General features: G+C 42.6%; 4 protein-coding genes across 5 annotated transcripts in view; 2 read left to right on the top strand and 2 right to left on the bottom strand.

Moving 5' to 3' along the window:
- fam234b (family with sequence similarity 234 member B) overlaps positions 1 to 6,088 on the top strand; it is a 6,945-nt gene extending 857 nt beyond the window's left edge. Inside the window, exons 2-13 of the mRNA XM_035655438.1 lie at positions 1,133 to 1,675; positions 2,116 to 2,229; positions 2,395 to 2,562; positions 2,677 to 2,792; positions 3,121 to 3,271; positions 3,398 to 3,539; positions 3,945 to 4,139; positions 4,246 to 4,324; positions 4,436 to 4,603; positions 4,719 to 4,839; positions 5,040 to 5,266; positions 5,352 to 6,088. Coding sequence (XP_035511331.1) covers positions 1,133 to 1,675; positions 2,116 to 2,229; positions 2,395 to 2,562; positions 2,677 to 2,792; positions 3,121 to 3,271; positions 3,398 to 3,539; positions 3,945 to 4,139; positions 4,246 to 4,324; positions 4,436 to 4,603; positions 4,719 to 4,839; positions 5,040 to 5,266; positions 5,352 to 5,354 — 2,027 coding nt within the window. The 3' untranslated portion in view covers positions 5,355 to 6,088. The remainder of the gene's footprint in view (positions 1 to 1,132; positions 1,676 to 2,115; positions 2,230 to 2,394; positions 2,563 to 2,676; positions 2,793 to 3,120; positions 3,272 to 3,397; positions 3,540 to 3,944; positions 4,140 to 4,245; positions 4,325 to 4,435; positions 4,604 to 4,718; positions 4,840 to 5,039; positions 5,267 to 5,351) is intronic.
- A 137-nt stretch (positions 6,089 to 6,225) lies between these two features.
- Positions 6,226 to 7,398, top strand: LOC118323470 (essential MCU regulator, mitochondrial-like). The gene is made up of 3 exons (XM_035655442.1): positions 6,226 to 6,417; positions 6,535 to 6,699; positions 7,174 to 7,398. Exons 1-2 carry the CDS (start codon positions 6,262 to 6,264, stop codon positions 6,670 to 6,672), a joined length of 294 nt encoding a protein of 97 aa, XP_035511335.1. The 5' UTR covers positions 6,226 to 6,261; the 3' UTR covers positions 6,673 to 6,699; positions 7,174 to 7,398.
- A 475-nt stretch (positions 7,399 to 7,873) lies between these two features.
- ndufa6 (NADH:ubiquinone oxidoreductase subunit A6) lies at positions 7,874 to 9,332 on the bottom strand. 2 transcript variants are annotated; one of them, XM_035655439.1, is made up of 3 exons: positions 9,154 to 9,332; positions 8,283 to 8,398; positions 7,874 to 8,102 (listed from the first exon to the last, which is right to left on the bottom strand). In XM_035655439.1, exons 1-3 carry the CDS (start codon positions 9,281 to 9,283, stop codon positions 7,971 to 7,973), a joined length of 378 nt encoding a protein of 125 aa, XP_035511332.1. In that variant the 5' UTR covers positions 9,284 to 9,332; the 3' UTR covers positions 7,874 to 7,970. The 2 variants fall into 2 exon arrangements, with proteins under 2 accessions (XP_035511332.1, XP_035511333.1); XM_035655440.1 differs by having other exon boundaries at positions 8,352 to 8,398; positions 9,154 to 9,329.
- Positions 9,333 to 10,325: 993 nt separating this feature from the next.
- Positions 10,326 to 15,393, bottom strand: part of triobpb (TRIO and F-actin binding protein b) — an 11,776-nt gene continuing 6,708 nt past the window's right edge. Inside the window, exons 8-14 of the mRNA XM_035654988.1 lie at positions 15,179 to 15,391; positions 14,636 to 14,741; positions 13,460 to 13,619; positions 13,008 to 13,109; positions 12,218 to 12,304; positions 11,485 to 11,691; positions 10,326 to 11,330 (exon numbers count right to left, since the gene is read on the bottom strand). Coding sequence (XP_035510881.1) covers positions 11,530 to 11,691; positions 12,218 to 12,304; positions 13,008 to 13,109; positions 13,460 to 13,619; positions 14,636 to 14,741; positions 15,179 to 15,391 — 830 coding nt within the window. The 3' untranslated portion in view covers positions 10,326 to 11,330; positions 11,485 to 11,529. The remainder of the gene's footprint in view (positions 11,331 to 11,484; positions 11,692 to 12,217; positions 12,305 to 13,007; positions 13,110 to 13,459; positions 13,620 to 14,635; positions 14,742 to 15,178; positions 15,392 to 15,393) is intronic.

Raw genomic sequence — 15,393 nt, 5'->3', positions numbered from 1 at the left:
AACAGTCCCGCCCTGAACACGTCTACATGACAATATTCAGATATAGTGAGAGCGCCACCTACTGGCAACAGGAAGTAAGCGCTGCATGGCGATTTTGATCTGATTTACGTGAAATGTTCATGTTGTGGTCCGCACATGTTACGCCGCCACATGACGTGGCCACAGCACACCCCTGACACGCGCCGGCCGCGAGGTCCCGTTCAATGCTGCTTGCAGCTTTAATTATAATTAGTAGTTGTAGTACTAGTAGTAGTAGAAATATGTTACAGATTAAATAATAAATATTTCAAATACAATAAATAATAAAAACGTGCAAAACTAGGAATGGGTATCATTAGGAATTCATCAATACTGATTTCTTATCAATACTTTTACTGTTACTGCTCTATATAATTTGGTGCAAACAAAAACAGACATGAAAAGTTATTTTGGTACTCTTTTTTTCAGAAATAAAAGTGAAATTGTTGTAATACCATAATGATATGTATATATTGTATACAGTTGTATATGAGGGAGGAGCAGATGCTACAGATGTTTGGTGGTGATTTATGCTGCTTCACTACCTGAGGCTAAACTTGAGCGTAATATTACAAATGACCAAAGAACTATAGTCCTTGAGCTTAAACTCAATAGAACATGCAACTACCTTTTTACATATATTGCAATTAGCAGTACTTTCATGACATTTATTGAAGTGAACTCACAACTTTTGAACTTTTTGCTCTGTCACCTCTGACTTAGTGCGCACAGAATGTAAACACGCAGACACACAACCTCAAACCTAATCGCCTGATGGCAGCTTCGTTACAATGAGGGTACGGTTAGTAATATAAAAATGCCTGCTATGTTAGAATGAATTAACGTTACATAAATAATGTCCAGTCAGGAACCGGGATCAACTTAGTACAGCCAAAACAGATTAAGATATATAAAAACCATTTTTGTTTAATTGCTTTAATTAAAAGGAAATCTGATACATGTGACTGCTAACTAAGGGACAGTACTTGAGTAAAATGCATTATCGGACACTATACACTACGTTACAATACAACAATCATGTGTCCCACCCATACTCTGACTTAGTGACTACACAGGACAGTTATCCTCACCTGCTGCCTCTGTGTCTCTGTAGGGAAGAAGGGCTCGGGGCTCGGGGAGTACGACCCTCTCACCCAAGCAGACAGCGAGGACGAGAGTGAAGAGGATGACCTCGTGCTCAACTACCCCCGGAACGGCCTCGGCAGGGACAACTGCCTCGGCACGGGCTCCTCGAAGCATGGCAGATCCGGAAGGCTTGTGGGGGCCGACGACGAGGCGCAGGAGGACGAGGAGGAAGAGGAGGACGAATGGAGGGAACGACTCCCCAGCAAATCCAGGCAGGACAGGGATGACGTGAAAGGCATGCAGTACTGGAGCCAAAGGGACTCAGGCAGGGACAGGGCAGGGGAGGACAGAGGGGGGCCTGGGCCACTGGGGGTTGCTGGGCTGGGGGTTCATAGTACTGATGCAGAAGAAAAGAGGATGAGGATGAAGAACGCTGTCCGGAGTGCGTTTTTCCTGGTGCCTCTGGTCTGTGCCACATTGCTCGTGCTGCTTTGTGCATTTCTGATTCCATGCCAGAAGGGAGAGCTGGAGAAGAGGCTGCAGTGGGAGCGAGCACTGGGAGATGCTGGAGGTAAAGAGAATAAGAGAGTTACACCAGATCTGGTTGAGATATTAAAGATATGTGTGTGTGAAAATATGATGCACAATATGAGCTTACGCCACCAATAATGCTGACTTTACAGAGACTTACATAGGAGTCTCTGTGGCTAGACACCGCTGACTCACCCATTAATTAGTCCACTGTAATTATACAGGATTGTGAGCTTCACTCCACCTACCACATGTTCTGTTTTAGCATGTACTGTACTGTAAAAGTATTGTAGAGTGGCAGTAATAAACAGGATTGTGTCTTTTATGATTCACACATTCCCCCCCCCCCTTATTCCTCCTGCTGGTCCAAAATGTAGGTCAAAAGAACAAGTTAATCCTTCCCTCCTGCCCGCCAGTAGTGAGGTTGTTCCCTCACTACTGGCGGGCAGTGCTAATTGTGTTTTTGCTTTCTCCGTCCAGGTGTCACTCCGCCAGCGCTGGCGTTGTGGGATGTTGATGGTGATTCAGTGGAGGATGTGTTTCTGGGCGTCACTGAATGGACCAATGACAGCCATCCCACACAAGGGAACAAAAGTACGTGAATAAATCTCTAAAAAGGCTCAGCCAATTAATCCCGATTTTGTTTCTCTGCGGTTGATTCAGACAATTCCTTAAAAACCAGGATCCATTTTAATATCTCGTCCTCTTTCTGTGTTGTTCCTGATTTTTGTTGATCATTACGTCCTTTCTTTAACCCAGTTTACAGTGCGGTGGCCCTGTCTGCAGTCAGCGGTCAGGTGCTGTGGAGGAAAGTCATGCGGGAGTCTGTGATGTGCATCCAATGTGGTCTGCAGTACAACGCGCAGCCGTCAACTGTGGTCCTCCTCATCAGCAAATCCGTCGTCATGGCAGTCAATGGAACCACAGGTTAGAGCACAAGCCGAAAATTATGTTCATATATGGAAAAAAACAAGTGGCAATCCACCTGTAGTGTTCAAACCAGTTCAAACTGGGTCAAAGAGGTTTCCTTTCACTCACCAGGGAAGAACCTGTGGTCAGTTCCGCTTAGGAACATCGAATCCCAGGCGGTACTACTTCCAGACCTCCAGGGAGACTCAGTCCCAGATCTCCTGATAGCCACCCTGCCTGCAGATGAGGTATAGCTATGACAGCCACCTCCTCCTTTTCCCCTACACTCATACTCAAGTTACACTGAGGCATTTTACCACTAGTAGTATACAAAACAGTCACTTCTTACTATTCTTACTTGGCTAAAAGACTTGTGTTGTGAGCCTGTTGTGTTGATAATAGTTTAGCTGAGTACTGCTGTATTAAAGGTGTGTTGTGTCTCCAGTGACAATCCCATTCGTGTCTATTTTTCACTTTTCTTTGGCATAACATTGTTGTGATCATGAGCTACAGATCATGTTTCCAGGCCTTTGTATTCAGTGAGCGTATACCTAATGCTGCTGTACTCATTCTCAGGCCTTGGATCTCTCCCTGACCTTGATGTGTGGGCGGTCGGGGATGAAGCTCGGACATCCCGTGCCTTTCAACCTCACCGGACAAGGAAAGCTGATTGGTCCTTTGCTGCATGAGACACAACAAGGGGCCTATTACATCCTCTTTGGGTTAGGTAAAAGAATCAACCAGCAATATAAAGTTCTTCAACATCACTCTGTTCAGGCAGTTGGTTCCAATAGTTAAAACAGAAAATGCACAATATGATGATTTGATTTTGTGTCAATGTCTTTTCCATCAGGTAATGTAGAGGCCATCTCTCTGCGGGACATTTACGTTCGTGCCACCGGCAAAATGCCCGCAACTCAGGCACTACAAAGGAAGGATCCAGGGTGGGAGGGGCTCAAGAAAACCAATTCCTCCTCCTTCATACACATTTACAGGTACAGCTCGGTGACTGGCACGCTCTGTACAGACCTTTCTGTTCTGTGTCTGTTAAATATTAAACCTTTAATCCGTTGGTAGGAAGGACACACTGTTACAAAACCAAAGTGTGATGCCTGAGCTGCTGCAAGAGACCTCTTTTTGTTTAGCATTGTATTTAACTGCAATAAAATAGAAATGGTAGACTCAATTTAATATATATATATATAACAGTATATTATTCTGTATTGTCTTGAGTCACATATTTTGTAGTCCCAAACATCAAGAAGCATCTTAGATGATTTTAGATAAAAGATGGTAGAAATACTCTTAAGAGTGTTACAATATTCATACCATGTTGTCCAAAACAAATTATAACTAATTACACACCAATCACTCCCACCTTTGTTACATCGTCTTTGTAGAGGATCTGAGCGCGTGGAGTTCCTGCTCCCTCTTGTGGCTGGATTTGGCAACAACCACAACAGTCTGGACACTGTTTCGAACCTCAACTCCACCAAAAGAGACTGGGTGCTGGTGTACGGCTCCAGCAAACTGTCAGTGCTCAGGCAGACGGACACACATAAAGAATGGACCTTCAGCTCGGCTCCCATTCACAGGTAAAGCCCAGCATATCACTACTCTACTGTCATCATGAGACAACAATACAAGTCATGTATCAGACTGTTGCAACATTTCTCTAAATGATTTCTTTGCCTGTCACAGTCAACCAGCCCCAGGACATTTCAACGATGATGGAATTCTTGATCTTTTCATTCAGCATTCAGCAAACGGCATCATGCAGGTACAACAAACAATCCTTTCATACACTTTTGCTGCACAAGAAATCGGGTTAAACTGCTCTTTGTGTTGTGTGTGTTGTAAAATTGAGGTTCGCCTCGTCTCCGTCTCTCAGGCACAGGTTGTCGATGGGGCAAATGGGCATCTTCTCTGGACGGCAGAGTTTGTGTGCCCTCGTCTTGTTTTGGAAACTTCAGCAATCTCCACCTCAACTGGCCAATCAGCTTTCCTCTTCTGGGCCAGCGAACCAATCAAAGCACAGAAGAATGTCACCAAGACAACTGTGAGTTTGATGAACTGTCCTGGTCTGTTGATACAAAAAAACAGATAAACAGCTGTGTGTGAATCATATCTCATCTTATTTATTGTCTATCAATGAAACACTCAACTCTGTGTAGGTGGCACCAGGTGTTGCTGCAGCGGAGCCGCTCATTAGAAAACTTTTCCTGTTGCACCCTGCATATCCCACAATCCTGCTGGAGCTCACCAGTACCACAGACACCGCAGTCACCTCTGCAGGTAAACGTTCAAATCTGCTGAACTATATCCGCTTTAATGCATAAAGTTTGTCTTCTAACCTTTATCATTCGCTATCCAGAAGTCTGTATACCTGTCTGTTATTAAAAGTATGTCAGTAGTAAATTAGACAGGAAGTAATACACGTGTTCAAGTAATACAAATGTCTTTCTTCCTATTTCCTCCTCCTTTGTCTCCGACAGTGAGTTACCAGGAGCGCCAGAAAGACGCCACCTACATCACCGTATCCTCCCGACCCACACCCGATTCAGAGCCCGGCGCTCGGATAGTCAAGAGCATGAGCCTCAAAGCCGCTATCACCAAAGGACAGATTGTCAGGCTTGGGGAGAGCAACAAGACCGGGGAACCTCTTAAACCTGCAGTGTTTGAGGTCAACAAGTTCTTCAGGCGTTTGTCCTTTAAACACATGGTGAGGAGCATGAGATAGACACAATAATGCGTACTGTGGGTCAGTTTGATTGTTTATGCTCTCTTAACTGTGTTGTTTTATTTAGTGATGGGCCACCACCGCTACCACGCTCTGCCTCACAGGGAGCGGTGCCACTAAAAGGACTGAGGATGAAAGGGACAGAAGTCGTGGCCAGCTCTGCACTACGGAGACCCTGAGGAGACGCATCTTGTTTGGTTCACTAAGCTATTTCTTTTCTGTAAAAAGATTATTTGTAAGTAGAGATTTTGTTTGTATTGTTATGTTTGTACATTGAACATTTACTTATTTAAATTATTTAACTCGCATTCAGGACAGTCTTTAATATTTCATTTGAGTGTTTATGATTGTTTGGAATTGATGGCAGAAGACTAACTTTATACGGTAGTTTATTACTGACAGTGAAGCACAAAAACGCTGATGAAAGAGCATGTAAATGTGTTTACAGTATGCATCACTCATATAACTCTTCCCAGGTCAGTATATCCATGTGGTGTCATCCCCCAGTTTTCGTCATGAAGCGACTAACCGTGTTTTTTCTGCTCATCACCGAGGTCAACGGTGTAGAGTTTTACACAAGTAAAAGTGTGTACATATTTAATGCTGTACAGTATTTATTGATTTGCTTTAACATTGATTTTATTTTTTATTTTCTTTGTCTGATTTTTTTCTATGGTCATATAATAAATCTTTTTTTCTGAGAATATGTGGCTGCTAAAGATCATGGCATTTAAATGTAAGCTGAAACTGAAACAAGAGAACAAATGAAAATCAGTTTTTACTGCTGCATCATGTATCGTGTGTGGTTTATTTCAACCTTTATTTCACCGACTCAGGTACTGCGTTGATAGAAATGAGTTATTATTAGAAAGGGAGGGTGGTGTGGCGTTACAGTACCGCGGGGGGGCGCTGTTGCACCTCCACATCCAAAATTATCTGCTGTGTTCCGCATTGCTGCCGCTTCAAACGCTGTCAACATGGCGTCGGCCCTCGGTCGCCTGGCCAGGCTGTCTGCCCTCAAAAACGCCCGCACCTCCCCGCTGACCCTCTCCTGCGGGCCGGGGAGGGCCGTGACACCGGCCCGGGCCGCCGTGTCCACTCCGTCCGGCGCCATCCTGCCCAAACCCAAGAAGGTGAGTGCTGCTTCGCAAGGGTCGGTGTGGTGCTCTCGACATGAACTAACTTAGTGTGTATGGGTGTGTGTGGGTGTGTGTGTGTGTGTGTGTGTGTGTGTGGCACCGGGGAAGCAGACCCCCTTCGGACTTATCCGGATTGCTCTGGTGTTGGTGCCCTTCTTGTATGTGGGGACTCTGATCAGTAAGAACTTCGCTGCGCTGCTGGAGGAGCACGACATCTTCGTCCCCGAGGACGATGACGATGATGACTGAGGGGTGTGGAGGCCTCCTGGTTGTCAGGTAACCGCGGGCTTGGGTTGTGTGGCACAAGTACACACACACACACACACACACACATTCACTAACCAACAACCAGGCAAGACAGTATACCTAAGTTACATGTGAAACGTGATCTATTTACAGCCAAGATAAATAGAATACTGTAAACAGCTCTATAATCAGTATGATTGTCAGTGGTAAACATGTTTTATATTATTTACACAACTACAGGATTGCCAATACCTTCCAAGTTTGGTTAAAGAAAACATCAAAAAACCATTACAGGAGTTATTTTGCCACCCCAGTAGATAAGAGAAGAGAGGAACATTAATTATAGTTCCTCTGTGAGTTTGAGTCTGTGATTTTAAGTGTTTTTTGCAGCTGTTGCCAAACATATTTTAGCCAGAGTTGAGAAACCGTGTCAGTTCTGGAGTGTAAGATTAACCCAGGATAAAAATAAATCACCACTCAGACTTCTTTCTCTTTCCTCCACAGGTCACCTTGTTTGTCACTACCACTGGGAGTCTTTGAACCTCAGAGCACACTAATGCCTCCCTGGTGTTCCCTCTGCTGTTTTTTCAAGTCTGCACTGGATTCAGGGTTTTCGCTGTTATCGTCACTGATAGGGCTGTCTCAGGCTGATCGTATCGTACTGTATTTGCATGCACTACTAAAGTCTTAATAAAGGGAATAGCGATGGTAAAATGCAGTACATGCTCAGTGCGAGTTGGTGGCGTTTTGTGCGCTCAAAACAGAGATTACTCAATCATCACAGTCATACAAAGTGGGGTGTTTGTGTCTGTAGTTTCCCTACATGTATGACAAGAGCATACGATTTGTTTATGACACAAGAATAATCTTAATAGGCAACTTAATAAGTCACAACACACATACATATACTATGTATACTATACTACACATACTTATATATACAACTTATATATACACAAGGGGTGTTCAGTGCTTTCCAGGTTCATAAAATACCACACCAGTAGTTCTTCTTAAAGGGACAGTTCATCCAAAACTTAATAAGTCTTATTTTTCTTCTAAGTTTTGGTTTGTAGACCAACAACGTCTCTTTTAAAAAGAACGACAATAACCAAAAGACATTAATCTGAGCAGCTTCAATACGAGCTACTTTCTACGTGTCTGTCCCTTTAAGAGCTCTGCTTTGAATAAAAGACACAACTGTAGGTCTGTGAGTGTTAAGTGTGTATTTACAATAAAGGGGAACATCTGTCACACTGGACACAAGCAAAGGGAGGTCAGAGGTCAGCAGACAGCTACACAGTTCACGGGTCATGACCCCGGTAGAATTTGGACAGGAAGTCAGTGGGACGAGGTTCTTCAGTCTCGTGGAAATAGCGCATTACGTGGGTCTTCTGCTTCCAGACGTGGATGGTCTCCTCGAGCTCCATTTTCCCCTGGAGATCAAATGAAAACGGTTCAACACAGCCTGGAAGACATCATGTATCTTCATTCATTCAGTCAACTGTGATGGGATGAGGTACTGAGCAGCCTATGAAACAGCTTAAAACAGCTGACTCCGGTGTTGTTTCAATTAGGTTGATGCAGATCACAGATCAGTGAAAGGCTGTTTTTACCTTAATGACTAACATATCAATCACACGGGGGTCGGTGACATGCTTGTTCTTATCGAACATCTCCCTCACTTTGTCTCTTCCCTGACGCGTTGTGATGTCCAGCTGAAACAGTACCACTGTAGAGACACACACACAAAGTCACTCTGTTAACACCACGCCAACTTCACCCAGGAACTTCTATAGGTTATTACTTCATTGTTTCTCATTTTAAAGGATAAAGCTAGGGGTTTGTATATAAAACATATAGTCAACAAAACCCACAGGGCATTGGTCCATTTCTCACCCAGTGCAATAGTGAGGCTCATTTTTGGAATATTTTTGGAAACAATGAAGGTTTATAGAGCAGAGGAAATGGTATATCGGGGTTTGGGCACACATGCAGTATTAGACAGAAGTTAATTTAATGTGGTGTTTTTATTGAATATGAAAATACAGAATATCTCCAGCCTTATTCGGAGTTATTATGGGAGCCATAAGGTGGACAGCTGTCCAACCTGTCAGCACAGTGTAAAGCAGCCTGTCTGTCTGTCTGTCTGTATGAGTTAGATATAAACATACACTATACATTCACAGGCTAATATCACAAACAGCCTCAGGTAGCTGCAGGCGCTAGCCCCGATATTATCGCAAGGTGTAAAGGTTTCGGGCTTTCTCATTATTCAGTTAGCTTAAATGACTATTTCAACGTTTCTCTCAAACACTGGGGAACAGATATCTTGTGTAACGTAATGTAATAATGTGTTGTAGTGATGTGAACGTTTGCTAGCAGCTAGTTAACGTCAGTCGTTGTGTTGAACCTCCACATACACACGACCTTGACGCTGGCGCTGTCTTTTAAACACCTTTTTCCCGCCACAGCGGAGTCACGTACCTGCGTTGGGGACCTCTCGGTACCAGGCTCGGTACAGCTCCCGGACCCTGCGCTTAGCTTCGTCCAGGTCCCGGCTGAAAATCGGTTTGACAACTTTAGCAGCACCAGCTACAGCTCGGGTCGCCGCCATGACTGCTGCCGTAGGTTCGTTTCCGGTTGCTCTTACTCGATGGTGTCATGTTGACTGACACTGTGCTGCCACCCAGTGGACGGAAGGGGTCAATGCGGCAGCAGAGTGGTGCATTTTTTATTAGTTTTTATTTTCAGTTTATTTTAGTTTCAGTTTCCAGAGTGGGTTTGCTAGTTTTAGTTTAGTTTTTTATTAGTTTCAGTATTCATTGTAGTGTAGTAACATATATATAACAAGAGGTGTATTTGTTGGGAAAGATTGATGAACTCCAGAATTACAACACAAACACATTGACTCAGTCATGTAGACATCCCTGTCTCAATAAACATAGGCTGGCTTGCTGTGTTGACAAATTTGACCCAATTGACAAAGACTGAAACTAAAGACATTTTCTCTATGCTTTTATTTTATTTCAATTAGTTTTGTACATTATATGGTTTTAGTTAGTTTTCTGTCTTTTTTTCGATTGCCTGTTTCTAAATTTATTTCAGCTAACTAAAATGTTTTTTTCACACCTAGTTGTAGTTTTTAGTTTAGTTTTAGCTAACTATAATAACCTTGGGCAGGAGGCGGTCAAAGTTTAATTAAGTACTACTTTAAGAAGCTTAACACATTTTATTGTTGTTGCCAATGTTTAGAGACATTCTGCTCCAATGTAATTTAATGCTTTTACTGAACTGCATCATACTTTGGGGGGTTTCTAAACAGTCAAAAATGTAAATGAGGGGTATAAATATTAGAAATATATGTCAATGTCTGTTAAATACAAACACACAATGTACAGCGGCCCCTTAACCTAACAGAATTGAGTCAAAACACAAAGTGGCAGAAAAAACGTAACATTTCCAAGGTAGTATGTATTGCAGGGTTATTGCTTTAGATTACATCATACAGTACAGTTTTCTATATTTCAGAAACTGCAGCGTATAATCTTTGAATGGATTGTTGCTGTATGTGTGGCAATGAACAGCTATAAGCGTGTGTGTGTGCTGCAGATGTAGGCGTACAGCATCAATTAAATTAAATGAAGTGTTTCTGTTGAACTTATTTTATTGATTGCAAAAATTGTGTATAATTTACAAAGATGATACAGGCTCTACAATACATTAAATATGAAAATATTTTCAAAAGGCAGGTAGATATTTTATCACAATTCATACTTTCCATAAAAAAAAAAAATTGGCTCATCGATGCAACACCTGTCATTTGTTGTGGTGGTGGCGGCACACAAATGCCAATGATCAGGGGAGACTGGAAGCTTGAGAGTTCCTGCTTCTCACGTTTAAAAATGACAACATGTGTGATGTGGGATAACATTCATTCAACAGCTTTTACAAGCATCCCCAAAGAAAGTTGAGCCTGAATTTGCTACCATATAGTCATAGATCAACTTCCAATTCAGCCTGCCAGGAATAAGAAACGTTTGCTGTCTTGTCCTGTATTAATCCCAATATATTTCTGAATTTCATATTCACAAACACAATACTACTTAAGCTTACTTGTTTCCAGGTAAAAAAAAAACAATAATTACAGCAAATGATAAGCTCCCATTTCTAAAGAAACGTGTGCCATTTTCACAAAGTAAACACGACTCAAAAGCTGTACAACATAGAAAACGGAGATGACAGTAGCTCTTATGTAACTGTGTTGACCCCTGCTGTCTCACGCAAGAAGACACAGAGGCAATGAGAAGATTATCCAACAAGAAAAGCTGATACAGTATGAACTCTTCACTCTATGACCTCTACATTACCTGATTTAAAAAAAAACATGTCACTCAACAAATATTCCAGTTTTCAGACCAAATGCGCACTCATACATGCTTGCACTAAAAGCAAGCGAAAGCTATAAAAAAAAAAAAAGAAAAGTGCAGTTTTATATATCACGTGTGGCCCAGTGTAATGAAACCAGCTAATAGCTACTCTATACTGCTCATTGGCAGAATGATTGAAAACTAAGGCACTATCATGTTCCCCACACAGCCGGAACTGTACAAGTCCAACAATCATCTCCTCTGCTTTTCTGTATACCTCTTTGATTCAGTCACCTGCAAAACAAAAAACATACAGACAGAATAAAAAAAAACAAAAAAAAAAAAACTAGAAACTTTCAACAAGTATCTCAAAATTCCCATAGAGACTGTGACTTGTTGGCTGTATTAGTGTGACTTTACATACAGCCTGCTCTACCTCAGTCCCCACCTGTCTCTGTGTCTGCCAAAGCGCAGTGGTACCAGCAGCACGCCCTCAGTGGTCTAGGCTGTTACCCAGCTTCTGCCCCTCCTGCAGAGCAGCCATGGCCAGCCTCAGGTGCTCCTTTAGACTCTGGATCTCTCGCTCGCTCCGGCCCTTCATCCCACTCAGCTCCTCGCGCATCTCCGTACATCGTTCACAGGCCAGCCGTTTCTCCTGCGGAGCAAAGAGCGGCTTCATGTGAGATCACACTCACTGTGGGAAACCCTGTATGCCTTCTGTTTAAACATGCTATATTTATGTATATAATATTATTTATATAGTATAACATATGGCAAATATATTATGCTTCATAAGGAGGAGCAGCACCAAATAACAAAGGCAAGGAATGTATAATACAAACAACAGAGCGTCCTTGCAGTGCTGGAGTAAATTCATTTACTGTATAGGGTGCAGAGTTTTCCCAGTCTAAATCTAGGAAGAGCCACCTAAGCTGCCTACTTAGATGTACGAGGTATTTCTTAATGAACTTTGTGTTTATTATTTTACTGTTCTCAACAACAGCCAAAGAATCTTAGAACTTAGTTGTGCTGCATTTTCTGATGTAAGACTATAAGACAGTTAACAAAGACCTTGTTCAAGGATATGAGGATTAACATTCCATGTTATTCATCAAATAATGGAGGGTTCGCTGAAAAAAATACACATGCTTGTACAAAACATATACACACACAGGCAGTACCGTGTTTAGAAACTGCAGTTCGTTCCTTAGACAGCTGATCTCCTTGTGAAGGTACTCTATCTCATTTTCTTTCACCCTGAGAAGAACCTGAGAGAAAAACAAAACAACACAATGTGCTTGTCATTTGCTGCCAAAAAGAAAGCAAGCAAAGAAAAAAACAACACACACAAAACATCTTTTTATTGTACTAAATCCTTATAATTATCACCAAAAATGCACAGTAATTGTGTTCTGGTTGATTTATGACAAACACAGTGAGCGTTCTTTGTTATTTACAGAGTACAGGACTCTGGCCTTTGGCCAATGACTGTTTACCATGACATTCCCTTTGTGTTCTGAAAACTACAACACCAGTTTGCTAACCACAAAGAGCAGAAGTGAACTGCTATGTTATTGCTACTTTGTGTATGTGTCATTTGGGCGGACAGCAGGGTGGTATTACTGAGACTGAGTAAGTGTCCTTAAGCAAAGCTCACTGGGACAGTGCTGTACTTTCAGTGTGTTCCTGAAACATTTATGCAAACACTTACTTAGACAAAAGTAAACTGCAAATCACGCTTTACATCTCTACATGATGCAACCTCCGATATTACTTAATCTATGACTTAGCTAAATGAACCGCAGTTGTTGCAGAGTTTCTTATTCTGCTCTTAAAGGGTCAATAAAAAAATATTGAAAGAAAGGGTGCATGTAGAGGAAAATATGTTTTTTAGTAACTGAAAATACCAAAATGAAAAGATATCACTGTAATTTAGGTTCGGTTCAGCGTATACAATATAAGAGCCGTTACCTCTAGTTCACAAGGCGTCCCGTCTCTGTTGTCCTCTGAGCCGTGATTTCCGGTGGTAGATCGCATGCGACCGATCTCCTCCTTCAAACGGGCCCTTAAGTCCTGCGGAGAGAAATATTTTTTTAGAATTTGAATGACAGCCATTGTTGGGCACACAGTTGCAGACAATAGATCACTAGCCCTATATTGCCTACAGACTACAGACACCACGCAGCTTGGATAGTGCAAAGTAACAGATACTGTATGCAACCTTTCCCCTGTCCCTGATCGTATACAACGTTCCAGTGAGGGTCAGAGTGATGCTTCACACTCTGGGTCCATGCATCTCAAAACCCTCTAAAGTAAAACATCTATAATTACAGTCCATAGACACATTTGAGTAACATGAAAAGACTGCTCCACCACTTGTACTGTTCTTATGAATCCATTTTTACAATCTGCTGATAACTCACCTGGTTCTCTTTCCTCAGCTGCTCCATATCTCTCTCCTTGCGGCTGATCTCCCTCTCTCTCTCAGCGTTGTTCTGCTCAGCTCGGTTCAGCTCCAGACACTTCTGAGAGTAGCGCTCGGACAGTCCGGCCAGCTCCCTCTGAAAGGCCTGACTTTCTGCCCTTTAGAAACAGACACATAAAGCTGTGCTCATGTTGGGTCCTTAGTGAACTAAACTGCAGTCATTCCTTTCACCAGACGCACATTGAAAATGACATAAAACAAGAAACATTTACAGACAATTACATATTTATTTTTGTGATGAAGAATTCGATGTAGAAGTATGTCACAGCCCTGTTCTGATGGGATGACCTTTTGTTACACACAGACAACCAAAGCTAATCTAATCTTCCTGTTAAGTGGCAGCTCCTTTATTCTGCTCTGCACTTACAAAATACCTCTAAAGTAAATTATAATATCATTATCTAGTATTGATTACATTTAATAACAGCAACATGCTGTGAAAAACTTTGAGAGTTTTTTCTTTTCCATTTTCATGAGGCAAGTATTTCCTACTGTGGTTTTAAACATCTTTACTGCTCACAACCAATAACCACAAAAATAAGGAAGGAGCATGCAAAGAGCGAAAAAACGCAGAGTAGGCAACACAGATAAGCCCTAAAATGCAGGTTCCAGTAGCAGCCACTGAGACAGCGTTGTGTCAAAGGCCTTGTGAAGCTTACAAAGGAAAACTAATCCATGACCAAATTCGTCTACATTCCTTAAGTGCCTAACAGGACCCAGTGGCCGCTGCGGTAATGGCCTTGCTTAGACAAGGAAGCCTGGATTGTTGTGGAGTCTGCAAATTCTGCCTTTTATTTCACAGAAAACCCTTTTGTGGCCAACAAGCTCCCACTTAAAAGCACAAGAGAGCTATTCACATAAATTACCAATGTTGGCTTGCACTGACTGACACTGAGGACCGGGCTACAACCGAGGCACTATGGACAAAAAGGCACCAAGCGGAAGAGAAGCAGTTCACAAACTTCTTAATATGCTTGTATTTCTGCAGAAATGTAAACTAGTGTTATGTTTTTTAGACTGTCACTTAAACAAATCAACATATTTTATTGCCACTGGTGTCAATAATGTTAGGATGCCATACTACACACGCACAAACTGATCTGAAGTCACTTACTGTTGTTGGACCCGTAAAGTCTGTGAATCCCCACTGCTTAGCCTCTTGACTTTCTCCACCTCTCTCTCCAGCTCCTCTTTGTGTTTCTTCTTCAAAGCCTCCATTACTGAAACACAAGCGAGACACAACGTCTACATGAACTCCTGGTAGCTGATAACAGCAGCACTGAGGACTTTCCTGACTGGGACTGGGGACACTCAAGGGTAAAAGACCAACTGAAAAAACCTCACCGACAGCTCCATAGAAAACAGCTCAGTGTGAATACCAGCACCAATAAATAATATCACCTTAATATTGGAGTGGCATGGTGTTACATAAGAGTATAGAAGCCCTGCTGGAGATTTTTTCATAGTTTGAAAAAACCCCACTGATAATCTACTTACAATGAAACCCTGAACTCTATTCGACCTTTAACCTCAACCCACAACCTCAATCCACTTCTGACTAAATGTCTTTGCCAAGATATGACCTTCTCAATTTAAAGGCACAGTTAAAGTTACATTCACTACTTTACTCCTTTTCTCCCCTGTCTGGTCTGCTGACCTCGTGCTGTGTCCTGGGCCTCCTCCAGCAGCAGCCTGTCCCTGTCGGTCTCCAGCTCCTTTATCTGCCGGTCGTGCTGCCTCTGCAGCTCCTCCAGCGCCTGCCGATGAGCACGCTCCATGGCTGCCAGGCTGCGGCCGCAGGGGGCCTCGGGGCCACAGCCACCCCTCACACCTCTTCCGTCCCTCCCTCCCCCTCCCCCTCCTCTGCCTCCT

The sequence above is a fragment of the Morone saxatilis genome, unplaced genomic scaffold (genome assembly GCF_004916995.1).
Source record: "Morone saxatilis isolate NCDOM2014 unplaced genomic scaffold, NCSU_SB_2.0 Contig14, whole genome shotgun sequence".
NCBI lineage: Eukaryota > Metazoa > Chordata > Actinopteri > Moronidae > Morone > Morone saxatilis.
Note: the sequence above shows the minus strand (reverse complement) of the source record. Positions and strands in the feature narration are given on the sequence as shown.

Excerpts from the sequence above, each read along its gene's own strand:
- LOC118323470 (XM_035655442.1), top strand. The coding sequence starts at position 6,262 with ATGGCGTCGGCCCTCGGTCGCCTGGCCAGGCTGTCTGCCCTCAAAAAC. Across the intron at positions 6,418-6,534 it reads TCCTGCCCAAACCCAAGAAG|ACCCCCTTCGGACTTATCCG; the intron begins GTGAGTGCTGCT and ends CCGGGGAAGCAG.
- ndufa6 (XM_035655439.1), bottom strand. The coding sequence starts at position 9,283 with ATGGCGGCGACCCGAGCTGTAGCTGGTGCTGCTAAAGTTGTCAAACCG. Across the intron at positions 8,399-9,153 it reads CCGAGAGGTCCCCAACGCAG|TGGTACTGTTTCAGCTGGAC; the intron begins GTACGTGACTCC and ends GTGTCTCTACAG. Across the intron at positions 8,103-8,282 it reads TTGATATGTTAGTCATTAAG|GGGAAAATGGAGCTCGAGGA; the intron begins GTAAAAACAGCC and ends TTTGATCTCCAG.